General features: G+C 28.9%; 1 protein-coding gene across 1 annotated transcript in view; it reads left to right on the forward strand.

The window, feature by feature from the left end:
• The window catches only part of LOC143245792 (uncharacterized), a 216390-nt gene that overhangs the window by 97600 nt on the left and 98045 nt on the right, over positions 1 to 20745 (forward strand). The window contains exons 5-12 of the mRNA XM_076492046.1: positions 3588 to 3708; positions 4191 to 4265; positions 5573 to 5746; positions 8189 to 8478; positions 14390 to 14456; positions 16947 to 17046; positions 17946 to 18043; positions 19374 to 19487. Of these exons, the coding sequence (XP_076348161.1) occupies positions 3588 to 3708; positions 4191 to 4265; positions 5573 to 5746; positions 8189 to 8478; positions 14390 to 14456; positions 16947 to 17046; positions 17946 to 18043; positions 19374 to 19487 (1039 nt within the window). The remainder of the gene's footprint in view (positions 1 to 3587; positions 3709 to 4190; positions 4266 to 5572; positions 5747 to 8188; positions 8479 to 14389; positions 14457 to 16946; positions 17047 to 17945; positions 18044 to 19373; positions 19488 to 20745) is intronic.

A 20745-nucleotide genomic window follows, 5' to 3' on the forward strand; every position in this document is an offset into this window, starting at 1 on the left:
AATACCGTTGGTGGGCAGACTACAGATAGCCCATTGTTTAGCTTTGTGTTTAATCTCAAACAAATCATAGTGTGTGTTCCTGTATCTAAGTAAGCTGATTGTAAGATGACAACATCTCAAAATATTTTGTATCTGTTATTATACTGAACTTACAGTAAATGTTCCTTTGTTACTTACTCAGCCCGTCTCTAAACTGTATAACCTTAAGCTTTCTTTATCTTCTTGTGGCAAAATTTCTGCAGCTTTAATACACTAGTACTTTCACAATTCACTTATGAAAATACATTTTTCAAAAATTAAACTGAAAACACTAAAACCTATATCTCTACAAGTTTTTAAGTCACTAAAAATTTATATCTCTGCTAGTTTTTAAGTCACTAAAAACCTATATCTCTGCTAGTTTTTAAGTCACTAAAACCTATATCTCTACTAGTTTTTAACTCACTAAAACCTATATCTCTACTAGTTTTTAACTCACCAAAACCAGTATCTTTACTAATTTTTTGCCCAGTTCATTCATATTTAAACTTCCTTAATAGTTGATTTTGAAGTTTTAAATCATTAGTGAATGATTAACCCATTTGACATGGCATCATTAGCAAGATTTCAACTCTATGAATTATGACATAAGTTTCAGAAAATTAGAAAGTGTTGTTTATAAGATATTTTTTGAGTTAAAATTGTTGGAAAATAGTAAGAATTTACATATATAACAGGCTTTCATATTTTTTCACCACTTGATAAATTTTAAAAACAAAGGAATTTCTCTCTTTAGACTACATGTTATTTTACAATTAAATGAGATTTTTTAGCCTAAACTTTGCTTAGCAAATGTATGGCATATACAAGTTAATTAACTGCATTGTTTAACACTGAAAACAATAAAATATTTATTTACTTGCAAATCATCTGTTGCAAGAATACTGTAAACTCTTCTAGGGTTATTATCACAGACAGTTCAGTATTGTTTACATGTTTAATTGTATGTTTAACCTGTTGACTGCCAAGTATTTCAGCTGCTACAGCAACTCTGAATCAAGTTCAAAACACAACTCCAATGCTTCTTCATTTTGTAACTTTTTTCGTGGCGCCATTTTGGATCGAAAGTAAAACAATTTGTAAGTAGATCAAATGCATGTATGGTGCTGACATCTAGCGTTAAACTTAGGTATTATTGAGAAGGAATTAACTCGTCTGTGACACTGTGTTACCATTCGGCTTGGACGAGTTATCTCGTCTTCGGCACTGAACAGGTTAAACAATTCTATGCTGTATTTATAACTAAGCAGTCATTTTACTTAAGCAGTAAACAATGGAGAGGAACTAACAGTTAGTACTTATTTCATTTATCAGACAAATCCCTAATCAGCAAACCTAAACCCAGTATTTCTAAATATTCTTCAGGTATTCTGAATTTAAATTAAATTCTGTTAAATTAGAATAACATCAGTTTATTTTGTAAAATAAATTTTTTTGTTGCAACATTATTGTACAAAGTTTCGAAACTTAAGGAATAGTAATAATAATAAACAAATCTGTTCAGATAATATGGTGTTAATGTGTTAACAGTGTTTAACTTCTTCACCCTAGCTGTAGTAATGATTCATTCTTTACACTGATGGTGTGATATCAGTTAACTTTTTTAAAAATATAACTTTGCAATGCTTAGGCTAAATGTTAAGCATTTTTTACATGAAAAAAAAAGAGGTGTTTACTTTTAGATAAGTGGTAATCATATAGTCCTAAGATACTTATAAGTCAGAGTTACCATATTAATGCTAATATATTCTGTAAAGGATTAATTCAGGCTATGATCCAGTGATTTCAAAGTTTATGTTTTTATTACTGGTAATGTAATCGATATGAAAAATAAGAAGGCTTAATAATGGGCTTTTCAACTTTTTTAATTAAAATAGATGGTTATTATTATTTGTAATCATATTTAGAAACAATAATTAAAGAATTGGTAACCAGGATGACTGTTTTCAAAATCATTTTTTAAAGTTATTACTTGTATAATCACACCATATTTTCACTTATTCTAGACGTCAACAATAAGAAAAAAAAGAAATCTTTCTCATGAAAATTGTAACTTCTGAACAATGAGTTTGTTTCTGTACCAGGTCTGTTAAAGAAGCTGCAGAGGGCGTAAACTATTCTAACTGTAATGAAAATAACTTTTTAAAGTCTTGATATAGTGTTGTGGAAAAGCTGAGGTCTACAAATATACCATCAAAATTGATGTTTATATTGTTCAATTAGTTTATAAATAATCAGCAATTGGCTGAGACCTTAACTGCATTGATTGCAAAAGCCTAAAAAAAATAAGTGATTTATAACTCAATCATTCAAAATTGCTATCACCTAGTGTTCCTTTTTGATACTATATGGTATTGTAAAGGTGACTAGCTATTTTTTAGATTAATTTTTGAAAGAAATAAGAAGCTTTAGATCCACACTCAGGTCAACACGTGCTTATACAACATTAAATATAACACAGAGTAAAAAAGTAGTGCTGTCAGCCAGTTGCCTTTCTTCTAGTTAGTAGTTTAAAATTATTGACAGGGAAAATAGTTTTAGTAGCTTTGGAATGATAAATAAACAGCAAGCTAGGTTATTTTAATGACAGTTGAATCCAAGACCCTTGAATCATAAACCATACCCAGTGGTTTAGCTTTGTACCTAAGTGATATATTTTTATTACTTGGTTATTTTTATGAAAGACAACTTAATTGTAATTACAATAAATCAGTTATTGGAATAGTAAACAAATGGTGATAATCAGAAGCACTAATGATGTTCTAAATGTGTTTTAATTAATTGATTAGTTTATATGTGGTTGCTGCTCACGTGTAACCAATCAAATAGTTCAGTTCTAGTTTTGAAGAAGGTTTTCTTGTTTTTTCTGAAACGTTGTCAATTTACTTTTGTTTTATTTGTTTAAAGTTATTTGACCCATTATTTTTATACTCTTAATTTGAATTTTTTAACACCAAGTTTCGTGTAAAATGTTATGGTGTGTGAATTACAAAGGATTTATTACACGGGTTGTAACTCTTGTAAATTGGTAATCAGTAAGTCAGTTAATATCCAGTTATTGAATGATGTAAGTTTGTAAATATTTTACTTTTATAGACCGATGATTTGATACTTGAAATTGTTTCATGAGATTTTCAACAGTAGTGTTGTGTTAGAATTTTGCATTTTATGTGTAATAAGAATTGTTTTTATGGCCTAAAAAGAACTTCAAAGACGTGACCATCAAGAGTCATGATATATACTATCTTATTTCCAAGAGCAAATTGTTTAAGCTGCATTTTGAAGATTTCTGTAAAAGAAAGACTGAAAGCTATACAAAGAGGATTGTATAGTTAGTCATTTTGTGTTATTTTTTTAAATTGTAAATTGTCATGTGCTTAACTACTGATTAATAGTGATTACTTTAGTTGAAGCTTCAAACTTATCAGTTTTTTTAAAGTTTATGAAGGAAAGTTAAATTCCGTATGTAAGTTACATATTAAAATACAATATTTTTTATTTAAAATTGTTAGAATAAAGTCCTTACGTTCTTTCTTCCATCTGTTTAGCCTGGTGAACCTGCAATCGTTGGAACTGCGTGAAAATCTCCTGAAATGTTTACCACCATCTTTTGCTTTCTTGACTAAACTTGAATATCTTGATCTTGGTAGCAATGAATTTGAAGAACTTGTAAGTATTTCTATCTTTATTATATATTACTACAAATAATTATACATTAAAATAACAAAATGAAATTAAAATATTAATAGACAGTTTATCTAACTAGCAGAATCTGTTAAGTGCATTGTATGTAGACTTTGGTTAAACTCATAAACTGATATATTTGTTAGGAATGTTCACAGCTAGTTAACCATTGAATACATCCTTGAGTTATAAGTTACTCTGGTGTGCTATAAATACCAACTCATTTCATTGAAATTTGTAATTTTAAGAATTGGTAAATACTACGTATCTGCTACTTTTATTACATTACTAAAACGATTGTAGCTGGTAATTTTGTGAGTTTTCATTAAATTATTAAACGTATTACCTAAAATTTATTATGTTAATTTTCTCCGTACCTGTGTAAAATTATTCTATTGCATTTTTTTAAATATTACTATTAATCAAAGAATACTTCAGATGATTATTATTGTTTTATGTTTTTTTAGCCTGCTCTTATTGGTCAGTTAAAAATTCTTCAGGAACTTTGGTTAGACAGTAACCGTCTTTCTACTGTGCCAAAGGTGAGAAAATAGGTAACAAAATGTGTTAATTATCGTGTTGTTATCGAGTGTTTATAGTGATCTGAAGAGTGAGAAGATATGTTTCAGTACATATTAATCTGTAAGACATGTTGTGATCTGTTGGTGATATCAAATTGAGATAGCAAAAATAATTTTTGTGTTTTAAAATATTTTAGAGAGATCAGGTCATAGGTAACTGATAGATCTATGTCAGTTTACACATTGTGTTTTACTGTTTACAAGTGGAACTAGTTTGTTCCAGATTAAGCACAAAGCTAAACAATAAGCTATCTGTGCTGTGCCCACCACGGGTATTGAAACCTTGTTTCTAGCATTAGAAGTCCACAGACGTACTTGCTGTGCCACAAGGGAGCTAGCTGGAAGTAACGATTACTGCAGTTGATAAAGTTTCAAAAGAAATATCTGAAGGAAAATCAATACAGATATTGACTGGACGTATAAAATTTAATTTTCTGATTAAAAATAAATTAAATTCTGAAACAAAAAGAAAAGTTTCTTTTTTTTTAATGTGTCTCTAAACAAACGTGAGAAAAATTCACATATCAAATAATAAAAAAAAACTATATGAAATAATATTAATTTTTTAAACCTGAAACTAAATACTTACGACAGGCTTATTGAATAAGTTTCATACGATGTTTTATAAGAAGAAAACAAGGGTTAACATTAAAACTCCTCCTAGTCCAGAAAGGGTTAATATGAGGCACTAGGGACAAAAAAGTAAACCCCTTTTTTTCAAAATGTGCTATCCAAATAATTTTAGTAAGATAGTATGTGTGTGTGTATGCTTATACAGGGTGTTTGGAAAGTCACTGTTTAGTTTTGTAATCATATTTTTTTCAGTCTATCTCAGCCAGCAACTGACAATGGTATTCAGAAACAAAATAAGAATGATCCAAGCCTGTATTGATGCCAACGGGGGTCACTTTCAACATTGTTTATAATTGTCATTCATATTTACCTCCTGTGTTCTATATTGAAACATGGCTGTTAATAAATATATAAGTGCACAGTGACTTTCCGAACACCCTGTATAATACATATGTGTGTGTTTCTGAATTTTTATAAATGAATTTATAAACAATAATTTATGCTAATTACTTGTTTAGTTTTTGCTATAAAGTGACATACTGATTAAGTTTTTAAATTTTAGATGTATATACATAAAATAATAAGTTTATAACTTTGGTTTTGTAGTGCTCAGTAAACAAGATACTAATAGTTTTTTAGCAGTGAAGATTTTCTTTAAAACATTGATAGTTTTCAAGGTTCTTGTGTGTTCTCAGGAAATCAAGAACCTGAAGAAATTAAGCTGTTTAGATATTAGTGAAAATAGATTAGAATTTTTACCTGAAGAAATTTGTGGTTTGGAAAGCCTCACAGATCTTCATCTATCACAAAACTGCCTTGAAGGTCTTCCTAGAAGTTTTGGCGAACTTCGGAAATTAACCATATTAAAGGTAGGAATCTTCAAGTCATGTGCTCAGTTCTGATAATTCTACATGCCTGTTGATTATTTTTGCAAATGTATCAGTGGACACTTTGTAAAAATTACAAGTATTTTGTATACAAAAATATCCGTTTTTTTTAATGAAATATTTTTACTAAAGGTTTGTTTATTAAATAGTTTGTTCTGTTACTAGTCTTGAGTGCAAAGTGATTTCATGTTATGAATAAAAAACTATTCTTCATCCCAAAAATTTCAAATATTATTTGCATAATCTCTAAAACCTCTTAACCCTTTCAGCACTGAATAACACATTATAATGTTTGGCATGGTGCTGAATATATATGTTTGATACTTCAACTAATTACGGTATCAGTACTAAAAGCACGACATCTCAGGAATAACTCAACAAAAGTCCCTGAAATGTTCAGTGATTGTACTCAATACTATATATGTTAAATTTAATACATAAGAATAACAGGAATAAAGGAAGGTCGCCTGCCGTGCTGAGCCTTCAAGTCGACTGTGGTCGGCAACCACGCCGAAAGGGTTAAGTACATTTCAAAAGTTTGTTTTCAGTAAGACTTAATATTTTGTTATTTTATATACCCTGTCACTTGACCAACCTCATAAACAACATAAAAAATTAAGAAATGTAATGTTTCTTGTGCTCGAATGACTACATATTATAACATGAAAATACAACTGTTTAGGCTAACTAGCTCAAGTCTCATAATGTTATATATTTATTATACTGACTCTACTGTCATGCATAGCTAACATTACATAACTTGCATTGATTCGGGGCATGTGCACTTGTTACATATCCAGTAATATACAACTGACCTTTTGTCTTCCCCGTGTTGGCTGTGTTTTAGTGGACCAGTATTTTGTAATATACAGTCACATTTCAATTATTATACATTATTAAACTTGTTTGTCTTAAAGTAAAGAACAGCAAATCAAGAAATAAAGCAAACAATTATCTCTTCTCGCTATGACCTTTGTAGTCGATTGCTGTTTGACATAGGTTGCTAAGCTTTTTAAAATTTTTCACATGGAGAAAATCAAACAAAATGTTTTTATGATTTGTATATACAGTTGAATAACCTTAAAATCATAAATAACTACAGTGATGCCACAGAATTCCACTATCATTTATTAAGCTTAGTAACTAAGGTGTATTTAGATTTTGCAAAATATGAAACTTTGAGTAAAGACACAACCTTCCTTCTTGAAGAACATGGTAACTTTTTCACAGATTAAAATGGCTAAGAAAACCACGCTGGGGACATTCTAATCTGTTGATTGGTTATTCATGTGTCATATGTTGAAGTAAGTGTGTGCAAGGGACTGTTTCCAAAAATGGAAAGAGTTGAACAGAGACACTGTTTGATTCAACCATGTCTGAGCAGAATAAAAGACATGAGGTTTTTATATTCTAGCTTGTTAATATAAATATTTTAAGTTCATAATTTGTACAAAACCATAGTCTTATTATTTTGACGTTGCAAACATCTAATTTTAAACAGTGCTGCCTTCAGTGTACCACATGACTTACTGAAATCTGTATTTAGGTGTGTTCTTTTAATGTTTACTTTCAAATTAAAAAAATCAATTCATGTGTAATATTAAAGTTTAATGCAATTCAACAAAAATTATAATGTGGCCTTTGACCTGTGACCTCTCTCAAAAGGGTTAATAACTGCATTGTACTTGTGTGTTTCAAGTATTTATGATTAGCTTCTATTGAATTACCTTAAATTAATTATAACTACTGCATCTTATGCCTCTGTTGTCAGTTTAAGAAACAACCACTTGAAAATAAAAAGCTTTACATTCAAAACAATGTATAATTCAATTAGAGATTTTTTTTGTTCCTTTTCTGCAGAATTTTTCATTGGATGAAAGAAAAAAAAAGAAATTTGTTATAAAAAAAAAATCATGATTTATTATTTATATTTACAGTGTATTTATTATTCTTGTTTTGTAATCCTAGTCTGCTAATTAAGGACCAAAACTGAAGTTCATATTAATTAAAACTGTTCATTTACACTAATTACTCTGATGCGTTACTGTTGGATAAGTTACCGTATCACAGTTTAAGTTATTAATTGTAAGAATTTAAATGAATAGATAACATTATTCAACACTGCTTCTGGTGATTTTTCATCACAACCACTTTGCTGGTGTTTGAGACTTCACAGAAACAGATGAAGTATTCATGTATAAATCATTGTTTTTAGTTGTTATTCTTGTGTTATACTAGACAGCATCAGTTTAAGGAGGCAATAAGTCTTTCTCTGATATTGGTTGAGAAATAATTCATCACACCACTAAGAGCTTGAAACTTATAAATGATCAGAGTCATTAGTTTTTCAGTTTGGTAACTTGCTGGCATTTTTTTAAATGGTATTTCTCGCTTACTTAAAATGTGCTTTTGTTTTCTTGTTAGTCTGACCAGAATAAAATTAGTGCTCTACCTCCAGGGATAGGCAAGTGTGTTAACATGCAGGAACTGATATTAACAGAAAACCAGCTGACAGATCTACCATCTTCGATTGGCAACCTTGTTAAGTTGGCCAATCTAAATTTAGACAGGAACGGAATTACCAAACTACCTTCACAGATAGGTAATCTAACACAGTTAGGAGTGTTGTCTCTTCGTGACAACAATCTTAGCTACCTTCCTGTTGAGATGGGGAAGTTGAAGGAGCTTCGAGTGTTAGACGTGTGTGGAAACAGGTTAGCTTACTTATGTTCTTCAATGGTATTGTTGAATTATTAACACAATTATGGATTATTATTTTAAATTAAGAAATAAAAGTGTGTGATAGTACAGAAACTGTTGATGTGTTTAATAATATACGTCAGTTTGATTGTTAGTAAACTACAGAAGCTGTTGATATGTTTATGATAGTAATATACGTCAGTTTGATTGTTAGTAAACTACAGAAACTGTTGATGTGTTTAATAATATACGTCAGTTTGATTGTCAGTAAAATACTGAAACTGTTGATGTGTTTAATAATATACGTCAGTTTGATTGTCAGTAAAATACAGAAACTGTTGATGTGTTTAATAATATACGTCAGTTTGATTGTTAGTAAAATACAGAAACTGTTGATGTGTTTAATAATATACGTCAGTTTGATTGTTAGTAAAATACAGAAACTGTTGATGTGTTTAATAATATACATCAGTTTGATTGTTAGTAAAATACAGAAACTGTTTATGTGTTTATGATAGTAATATACATCAGTTTGATTGTTAGTAAAATACAGAAACTGTTGATGTGTTTATGATAGTAATATACGTCAGTTTGATTGTTAGTAAAATACAGAAACTGTTGATGTGTTTAATAATATATGTCAGTTTGATTGTTAGTAAACTACAGAAGCTGTTGATATGTTTATGATAGTAATATACGTCAGTTTGATTGTTAGTAAACTACAGAAACTGTTGGTGTGTTTAATAATATATGTCAGTTTGATTGTTAGTAAAATACAGAAACTGTTGATGTGTTTATAATAGTAATATACGTCAGTTTGATTGTTAGTAAAATACAGAAACTGTTGATGTGTTTAATAATATATGTCAGTTTGATTGTTAGTAAAATACAGAAACTGTTGATGTGTTTGATAATATATGTTAGTTTGATTGTTAGTAAACTACAGAAACTATTGATATATTTATGATAGTAATATATGTCAGTTTGATTGTTAGTAAAATACAGAAATTGTTGATGTGTTTAATAATATATGTCAGTTTGATTGTTAGTAAAATACAGAAACTGTTGATGTGTTTAATGATATATGTCAGTTTGATTGTTAGTAAAATACAGAAACTGTTGATGTGTTTATGATAGTAATATACGTCAGTTTGATTGTTAGTAAAATACAGAAACTGTTGATGTGTTTATGATAGTAATATACGTCAGTTTGATTGTTAGTAAAATACAGAAATTGTTGATGTGTTTAATAATATATGTCAGTTTGATTGTTAGTAAAATACAGAAACTGTTGATGTGTTTATGATAGTAATATACGTCAGTTTGATTGTTAGTAAAATACAGAAACTGTTGATGTGTTTATGATAGTAATATACATCAGTTTGATTGTTAGTAAAATGCAGAAACTGTTGATGTGTTTAATAATATATGTCAGTTTGATTGTTAGTAAACTACAGAAACAGTTGATGTGTTTATGATAGTAATATACCTCAGCTTGATTGTTAGTAAACTACAGAAATTGTTGATGTATTTATGATAGTAATATATGTCAGTTTGATTGTTAGTAAACTACAGAAACTGTTGATGTGTTTATGATAGTAATATATATTAGTTTGATTGTTCGTAAACTACAGAAACTGTTGAATGTGTTTATGATAGTAATATATGTCAGTTTGATTGTTAGTAAAATACAGAAACTGTTGATGTGTTTATGATAGTAATATACGTCAGTTTGATTGTTAGTAAAATACAGAAACTGTTGATGTGTTTAATAATATATCTCAATTTGATTGTTAGTAAAATACAGAAATTATTGATGTGTTTAATAATATATGTCAGTTTGATTGTTAGTAAAATACAGAAATTGTTGATGTGTTTAATAATATACGTCAGTTTGATTGTTAGTAAAATACAGAAACTGTTGATGTGTTTATGATAGTAATATACGTCAGTTTGATTGTTAGTAAAATACAGAAACTGTTGATGTGTTTAATAATATATGTCAGTTTGATTGTTAGTAAAATACAGAAACTGTTGATGTGTTTATGATAGTAATATATATTAGTTTGATTGTTCGTAAACTACAGAAACTGTTGATGTGTTTATGATAGTAATATATGTCAGTTTGATTGTTAGTAAAATACAGAAACTGTTGATGTGTTTATGATAGTAATATACGTCAGTTTGATTGTTAGTAAAATACAGAAACTGTTGATGTGTTTAATAATATATCTCAGTTTGATTGTTAGTAAAATACAGAAATTATTGATGTGTTTAATAATATATGTCAGTTTGATTGTTAGTAAAATACAGAAATTGTTGATGTGTTTAATAATATACGTCAGTTTGATTGTTAGTAAAATACAGAAACTGTTGATGTGTTTATGATAGTAATATACGTCAGTTTGATTGTTAGTAAAATACAGAAACTGTTGATGTGTTTAGTAATATATGTCAGTTTGATTGTTAGTAAACTACAGAAACTGTTGATGTGTTTAATAATATAGGTCAGTTTGATTGTTAGTAAAATACAGAAACTGTTGATGTGTTTATGATAGTAATATACGTCAGTTTGATTGTTAGTAAAATACAGAAACTGTTGATGTGTTTAATAATATATGTCAGTTTGATTGTTAGTAAAATACAGAAACTGTTGATGTGTTTATGATAGTAATATGTATTAGTTTGATTGTTCGTAAACTACAGAAACTGTTGATGTGTTTATGATAGTAATATATGTCAGTTTGATTGTTAGTAAAATACAGAAACTGTTGATGTGTTTATGATAGTAATATACGTCAGTTTGATTGTTAGTAAAATACAGAAACTCTTGATGTGTTTAATAATATATCTCAGTTTGATTGTTAGTAAAATACAGAAATTATTGATGTGTTTAATAATATATGTCAGTTTGATTGTTAGTAAAATACAGAAATTGTTGATGTGTTTAATAATATATGTCAGTTTGATTGTTAGTAAAATACAGAAACTGTTGATGTGTTTAATAATATATGTCAGTTTGATTGTTAGTAAAATACAGAAACTGTTGATGTGTTTAATAATATACATCAGTTTGATTGTTAGTAAAATACAGAAACTGTTGATGTGTTTATGATAGTAATATATATTAGTTTGATTGTTCGTAAACTACAGAAACTGTTGATGTGTTTATGATAGTAATATATGTCAGTTTGATTGTTAGTAAAATACAGAAACTGTTGATGTGTTTATGATAGTAATATACGTCAGTTTGATTGTTAGTAAAATACAGAAACTGTTGATGTGTTTAATAATATATGTCAGTTTGATTGTTAGTAAAATACAGAAACTGTTGATGTGTTTGATAATATACGTCAGTTTGATTGTTAGTAAAATACAGAAACTGTTGATGTGTTTAATAATATATGTCAGTTTGATTGTTAGTAAAATACAGAAACTGTTGATGTGTTTAATAATATATGTCAGTTTGATTGTTAGTAAAATACAGAAACTGTTGATGTGTTTAATAATATATGTCAGTTTGATTGTTAGTAAACTACAGAAACTGTTGATGTGTTTAATAATATAGGTCAGTTTGATTGTTAGTAAAATACAGAAACTGTTGATATGTTTATGATAGTAATATACGTCAGTTTGATTGTTAGTAAAATATAGAAACTGTTGATGTATTTATGATAATGACATGTATTTCAGTTTGATTATGTTAGTGAAATACTGAAACTGTTGATGTATTTATGATAATATATATATATGTCAATTTGATAAGGTTAGTGATAAGTTCTTATATATGAACATTTAAAGTGTTGTGGAACGTAGTTTAAATATAAATATTTACTCCTGTTTCTAAAGAATATAAAGAAAACCAAAGAAAGGTGAACATATTAAGAATATCCAATGAACATTCTATTAAAGTATGCCATATTCTGAATGAATTCCGTTCCTCAGTTCATATAAATAACTGAACCTGTTCAGTGTTACAGTTGTATACAGCATTCAAAATCCTAGAAATAAAAACCTGATTGGTCAAAAGTTATATATGCTAGAAATTATGAAATAAAGTAAGATACGAAGAGAGAGTAACACCATAATTTAATCTGAAATAATTCAGACAATAAGAGAAATATAAAGACATATATATAAGTATATATATCCATACTAGAATCAGTGAAATCAGCAGTATACTTTTTACAGTTTAAAAACTTGCTGTAAGGAGGGTGAGTGAAGGTAAATGTTCAGTGTTATTGTTCAGATATCAACTGTGATTGAGAAATGGAGACACCATAATATATGTATTTAATAATGATTTATCTTTGGAACTTTTCCAAAAGCAGAAAGAGAGTTCTTGTTAATAGTTATGTTTGTGTTCACACTTGACTTGTTGAAAAACATAAAATGATTGCTTACCTCGGCTGAGTTAACAATTGTATAACCATTGGCTGTGTAATTTATTTGGTGCATTGTTCTTACTCTTGGTTTAAGTTACTAAACTGGAAACGGTAAACATTATTGAGGATAAACTTCACCACAGAAGTGATCACAATTTAGGTTATAAGAGTTGATTGTGTTAAGATATAGAATAATTTTTTGTTTTATGGAATTGCTGTTTCAACACGTAATTTTGTTAGAAGAAACAGTAGTATGACGTGCTGTGGAGTTAAAAGCCCAGTTAGTTTTTCTTTGTAGCCCACGTTTTTTAATATTGTCAGGAGTACTAAAGAGCCAGTGAACTACCTTAAAGTGCATATGATCAGAAATTTGAACATGAATCTGACCAAAGAACAACCAGGGACAAGTTATTGTTTTCTTTTTTATAGTAATATATTCATAATATAAATAATAATTTCCATTTGCCCTTAATTTTTAACTGTGTTTTTTAACCTTTAATGTTTTTAAGTGTTTTTTTTAGTTAAGTCCCAGATTATTTAAAAAAAAACATTCATTATTTCAAGCTCTCAAAAATAATTTGTAAGTTACTGTAATAGAATCTTCTGTACTGATAGCTTTTACTTTAAGCAGTGTTAACTTACTTTATTGTGTCTCATGTACTGGAGCACAGGTCAACTCTGTAATGAAGTTTCAGATTTCAGGGGTTACAAACTGAATTCAAATCTGTGTGGTACCACAAAAACTCCTCACATTAAACTGTATATATATTATAAGAGTGACATTCAACCCCTTAGTGTGTATGATATAATAAGGTACTTGCTTACTGGCTGCATATCTTCTGGTCATTAGCTCAAAATTAGTGACAATGTCAAATAGCTTTAGCAGCTTTGCCATTAAGAAAAATTGTAGGTTCAAGATATTCTATATGTCTTGACAATACATTAAGTTTATTTTTTACAGTTGACACATAAAATAAAGTTTACTCTGTAACTAAGTATGGTTTAATATTTTCTTTGGCCTACTTGTTTTCTGATTTGATTGATTGTCTGTTGTTAGAAGTTTATGTTTGTCATAAGGCCTTACCCCATTATTTATAACTTGAAAATATTTTAAGTATTTTATTGAAGTACATATTAAAAGATTCATATAAATGCATTTAAAAACAAATCATTAACCATATTTCATTCACATGGTATGTAACTTACTTGCTGTGAGCTGTAGGCCATATCATGACCAGGAAATGGTTTGTGACCAAACCAGTGGTCCATAAATGTTATCCAGCGGCTGGAGCAGTTTTTGACTGACTCGTTACATATGTTTAAAGAATGAGATTCTGTCTTGTACTCAGTATTGTTATTGTTACTTTAATAAGTGGTGGCTCAGTAGTAAGCTTGAGGGCTTATAATGATAGAGTTCAAGGTTAAGTCCTTGCAGCAGACAACAAACAATTTGTTATATTAGTATTGTGTTACTTAGGTTATCATTTATTTAATAATTGGATTTTAGAAATCTATCAGAAGTTCTCTCTTTCTTTTATAGGCTCCAGTTTCTTCCTATAACCATCACTGGACTGAATCTCAAGGCTTTATGGCTATCTGAAAATCAGGTATATTATAATTAAAGTACTTAACACTTAATCACCTAAAGAAAATTTGTAAGTGAAAAATCCTTTGTTGAGATTTTTCTGAGTAGGTTTTTATATATTTAAGTAAGTTGATGTTGCATCTTGTAGATGGGTGTTCACAATCTATACAAAGATGCGAGTCTAACACGTACAGCCTTTCATCGTGTGATGGTGCTTGTTTACGAACAGTTTTTTGCAACATGACTTCTGATCCATTGAAACCCCTCCTTTTCATTACCTGCTTCCTGATGTCCATCAGCTGTCTGTAAACAAACTTCTGAAGTCTTGTTTAAGCAATCCAAAGACACCATAGTAATTAGAAGATATCTTCAAAGGATGTAACTTGTAGTTTAATTTTATGGAATATATTTACATATAGATGTGTAGAGTGGTTAGATACTTTTTCTCAGTAGAGCCACACCTTACTGGTATCTTATCTATCCATACTAAGCTGGTATTTTATCAAAGAAGGCAAAGCTTAAGTTCATCCAGTCATGGAGGTGGCCAGGACAAGATGATTGGACGAGAAATTGTTACCACAGATCATGAACAGTTCCCTGTGGTGTTTTCATCATCGTTTATATATCTTTCCCTTTTCATAATTGCAGTTTAATTCAAACAACTTAACAATATCTTATTAGTTAGATTGTTAAAAAACTATTTACACAGTACTGGAACATGTAGAACTTCTATATGTATTATTATTTAGATTTTAAAACAACAACTTATTTACACAGCACTGGATCATGTAGAACCTTTAGATATCTTATTAGTTAGATTGCTAAAATAACAACGTATATACACAGTACTGGAACATGTAGAACTTCTAGATGTCTTATTACTTAGTTTGTTAAAATAACAACGTATATACACAGTACTGGAACATGTAGAACTTCTAGATGTCTTATTACTTAGTTTGTTAAAATAACAACGTATATACACAGTACTGGAACATGTAGAACTTCTAGATGTCTTATTATTTAGTTTGTTAAAATAACAACGTATATACACAGTACTGGAACATGTAGAACTTCTAGATGTCTTATTACTTAGTTTGTTAAAATAACAACGTATTTACACAGCACTGGATCATGTAGAACCTTTAGATATCTTATTAGTTAGATTGCTAAAATAACAACGTATATACACAGTACTGGAACATGTAGAACATGTCTTATTACTTAGTTTGTTAAAATAACAACGTATATACACAGTACTGGAACATGTAGAACTTCTAGATGTCTTATTACTTAGTTTGTTAAAATAACAACTAATTTACACAGCACTGGATCATGTAGAACCTTTAGATATCTTATTAGTTAGATTGCTAAAATAACAACGTATATACACAGTACTGGAACATGTAGAACATGTCTTATTACTTAGTTTGTTAAAATAACAACGTATATACACAGTACTGGAACATGTAGAACTTCTAGATGTCTTATTACTTAGTTTGTTAAAATAACAACTAATTTACACAGCACTGGATCATGTAGAACCTTTAGATATCTTATTAGTTAGATTGCTAAAATAACAACGTATATACACAGTACTGGAACATGTAGAACATGTCTTATTACTTAGTTTGTTAAAATAACAACTTATTTACACAGCACTGGATCATGTAGAACCTTTAGATATCTTATTAGTTAGATTGCTAAAATAACAACGTATATACACAGTACTGGAACATGTAGAACATGTCTTATTACTTAGTTTGTTAAAATAACAACGTATATACACAGTACTGGAACATGTAGAACTTCTAGATGTCTTATTATTTAGTTTGTTAAAATAACAACGTATATACACAGTACTGGAACATGTAGAACTTCTAGATGTCTTATTACTTAGTTTGTTAAAATAACAACTTATTTACACAGCACTGGATCATGTAGAACCTTTAGATATCTTATTAGTTAGATTGCTAAAATAACAACGTATATACACAGTACTGGAACATGTAGAACATGTCTTATTACTTAGTTTTGGGAAAGATTAGGTGTTTCATCATGAAAGACAGTAGTCATTTAACTGAAGTTTAAATTTGCTGGCCTACAAAATATGCATCATAAACTCAAAGTTGATCCACTTTGTGAAACATATATCATAAGGTTTTAATGTTATTTAACAGTTATATCTATGTCACAGTACTCTCTGCATATGTGAAAATAGGTGTCCATGCTTTAAAAAATTATTTAGGGTTAGTTCTTCAGGTGTTAAAAAGTAGCTCTGTATGAATATTTTATTTGTACATTTAATGGTAAGTAACTTTTGTGTTAGTGTAGTTTTCAGGTATTATAGCACTTAAATGAACTTCGATTTTCCATTGTATGTAATTTATGGGTTTATTTTATTCTTTTTTTGAGTGAAACAAATACTAAAAATAGAAATAAAATTGAAATATCTGCCCTTCATTTTTTTGTTAGTATTATTCGGGAAAATAGAAATTTGTTGTTTTTTTTTCAGTCAAAACCGTTACTGAAATTTCAGTCTGATGAACTTGATGGCATGAAAATATTGACGTGCTTTCTCTTGCCTCAACAAGAACAACAACAACAAAACCTTGGTAAGTTCCATAATTACAGTTTTAATTATCAGTGTTCAAAACCTGTGAGTGTTCATGAAAATAATTAGATTTATTTGAGTTAAAGGAAGTGTTGTCATGAAGTAGCAGACACCATCACAGTCTTTTGAAAGATTAAAGCTAAACGTAGACTATCATGTGTTATTATTTGTACTAAATTTTATGTATTTTATCCTGCGAGCACAAAGCTGCTTTTCAGTAATGCAGTATCATCTCTTTTGTAAGTCATTTGTAAATGTGATGTTGAAGATTTTAGTTGCTTCTAAACCGTGGTAATGATTCAGTTGTTGTTTTTTGTAATATGTACATTTTCCATTAAGTAAAAAAAAAACATGTAATGGTAATAAAATATTTTTTTTCCATGAGAAACTATCTAAAGATTTTTAAACATTTACCTGAAGAAAAAGTGATATATCTATATAATCAAATATAACTCCAAAAATAAAATACTGAAAACAAAGAGGTAATAACAAAATGTTAGTTTTTTTTTTCAACGTATTTTTTTTTGCTTAACTTAGCAGAAATGTTGTGTGAAATTTATGAGAGATTTAAATAATTTAGCTGTTTATTGTTGTAAAAAATAATACCATAAAAATAATGTCATAAAAAATAATGTCATAAAAATAATGTCATAAAAAATAATGTCATTGTTTATAATCACGGTTGAATCATCACGAGCTGATTGTGTACATTCATCAAGCTTAGAAACACATGTAATGTGTATTATGTACAGTAGCATTTTATTCTTTTTCAAAGTGGGCGTGCAGCTTCATCATCTGACGTTGCACCCTATGTACTTTTCGTCCTGTTATGAATTATTCTAATCTCTCTTGTTCAGAAAGCAGTCATAACTAAGTATGTCTTTGTTGTTCACATGACAGAGAGTCCACTTCAAGAAAAGTGGAATCACAAAGGTGAAGAGAGAGAATCAACTGTCAGGTTTTGTAATGAAAGCGAACAAGACAAAGAAGGAAAAGAGGTTGGTAAAAACACAGGATGTGTGTCGGGTCTGAGTGTTAATTCACTTTATTACTACCTGTCAGTAAACTTGGTAATAGATTCCTAACAGTAAATTGTGAGTGGAAATGAAGTGTATGGTAATAATACGGAAACTACTCCATATCTGCTATATTCAGTTCCAACTCGGCCTTTTGCTCTGAAGCAGCTGTTCGAGCCAGCTCGCATACAACGGACACAGTAATGGCTGATACATTATTTATATTAATTGCTTGATAGACAGAGAACCTTTCTGAAAACATCTGATAAATTGTATTTTCATGTTAAAGTACACAAAATTTATTATTTGTCTTATCAACTTGTTCCTTTTTTGTCTGAGACTTCCTTGGAGTCATTTCTTTTTAATTACATGTGTTTCAATAAATTGGAAACTTTAATTGCACGTATGTAAAATATTATGGTTAAAATAGTTAAAATATTATGGTTAAAATAGTTAAAATATTATGGTTAAGAGCATTTGTACACCATTAAAGATATTAATAAACTGCAAATATTTTTACCAAAAACGACTGTTGTGAATAGTGCAGACTTAAGAATTGGATAATTCTGTTTTTTGTCGTTAGAAATTAGAAATGAAAGTAAAGAAAAATTTATACTGATATGTCAGCCACGTTATACCTGCTGTATCCACTGTTGATGAAATCTTTGTTTTATCAGTAAGGCCAGCTAGGATACAACAATATGTACATCATCATTTGTTTTAACAATGAGTTTTTCAATGTAAACTAGATAATGATGATGAACTATAATTATTGTTTGTTGTATTTTAAAATGCCTAATCTTGTTGCAGTATCAAACTAATGTTTTAAATATTAACATCAAACTTAGTATGTTTTTTAGTGAACGTTAAAATATTTAGTGTTGTATATAAAACGTATAGTGTCTGTGTTTTTTAATAGTAAAAACGTGTTCTTTTGTCCAAGTTGAAATAAGTGTGTTTTTTATGAAGGTTCAATATTTTATTAAAATGATCTATCTATGTACATTGGCCTGAACTTAATTTATAAATTTTTTTGAACTAATATGATAAACAATTACCAAGTTATTTTTTATATATAGAGTTAAACTGTTCTAGGTGGTTTAAAAGAACATTCAGTGGTGACCCATGTTACAAACAGAATTGGTCAGTCATTTAATGGTTGTATAGTTTCTAACAGAAGTTTCATTAGGTGTGTTATTTTAATTCTTTAAAATAGAAAAGACAGTTGTGGTCAGTAACTTAGTACGATTAGCTGTAATTAAAGTAAGTTCTAAATATTTTAACATGTATATTTTTTCATTATTTTTTAAAGACTCAGTTTATCAGACATGACACTCCTCACCCCAAGGAAATGAAAGCAAGACTTCACAAGTTACTTGTCTATAAAGCAAAGAACATTGATGGTCATGTTGTGTCCCATGACGAGGTAAGTACATTTGAAACTTGTTTACAAAAGATACTGAAAGTTTAGGCCCAGCATGGTCAGGTGGTTAAGGCACTCGACTCATAATCCGAGGGTTGCAGGTTCAAATCCCCGTCTCATGAAACATGCTTACCCTTTCAGCCATGGGGGTGTTATAATGCGATGGTCAATCCCGCTATTCATTAGTAAAAGAGTAACCCAAGAGTTGGTGATGGGTGGTAATGACTAGCTGCCTTCTGTCTAGTTTTACACTGCTAAATTAAGGACTGCTAGCACATATAGCTCTTGTGCAGCTTTGTACAAAATTCAAAATGAAACTAACCAAACTGAAAGTTAAAACAATAAAATGTATTTATGTGATATTCTGGGAAGTGAATTAATGTTATTGTTTTTCCATAAAGTTACTGATGTATAATTGGTCACTGTAAACCTTTTTTTTTTTCCAAAAAGTTGGAAGTAAGCTTTATTACTGTTTTAAAATTGAAAGCATTAAACAGCCCTTATATTATCAGGTCATTCATTAATCATGTTTATAGATTATCAAATTATTCGTTAAACATTTTATAGGTTATCAAATTATTCATTAAAAATATAGATTATAAAATTATTCAATAAAAAAATGATAGATTATCAACCAATTCACTAATTATCTATAGATTATCAGGTAATTAATTAAACATCTTTATAGGTTGTCAGTTGACTCATAAAGTCAGAAATAAAAAAAATAATATTCTCGTGCTACTAAACGAAGTTACTTACCCACTAAAAGAATCATATAACCTTGTATAACTAACTAAATTATATATGAAGTAATATGATTGGATGGAATGCCTCAGAACATTTGTAATTTTAAGACCACGCACCAGCTTCACTGTTTTGCCACTAGCTAATTGTTTTGGTATAAATCCCTATTTTTAATTTTTACAATTTTTTTTTTTAACTTCTTCCTTTCTGATCTTGCTTGTGGTATTCTCAGATTCACTGACTTCCGTATGAGTAATTGATAAGAGCCATAGAACATCTGTAGGTTCAACAAATAAGGTTTCACAAAGTAAAATATAAATTTTCACTGGATCTAAATAAGAAAAAGATTGGACATAATATATCATACAGTGAAATAATATTTATTTCCAACACTCATAAATAACAGTCAAAACTTTTAATGGCAAGTATATTTTTCTATTTTTACTGGAATGTGTATCAGATCAGTATCTTTGATGGTATTCAGTTTTCAATAAAATCATGTTATCTTGTGTATATA

Source organism: Tachypleus tridentatus, chromosome 3 (genome assembly GCF_004210375.1).
Source record: "Tachypleus tridentatus isolate NWPU-2018 chromosome 3, ASM421037v1, whole genome shotgun sequence".
Lineage (NCBI taxonomy): Eukaryota > Metazoa > Arthropoda > Merostomata > Xiphosura > Limulidae > Tachypleus > Tachypleus tridentatus.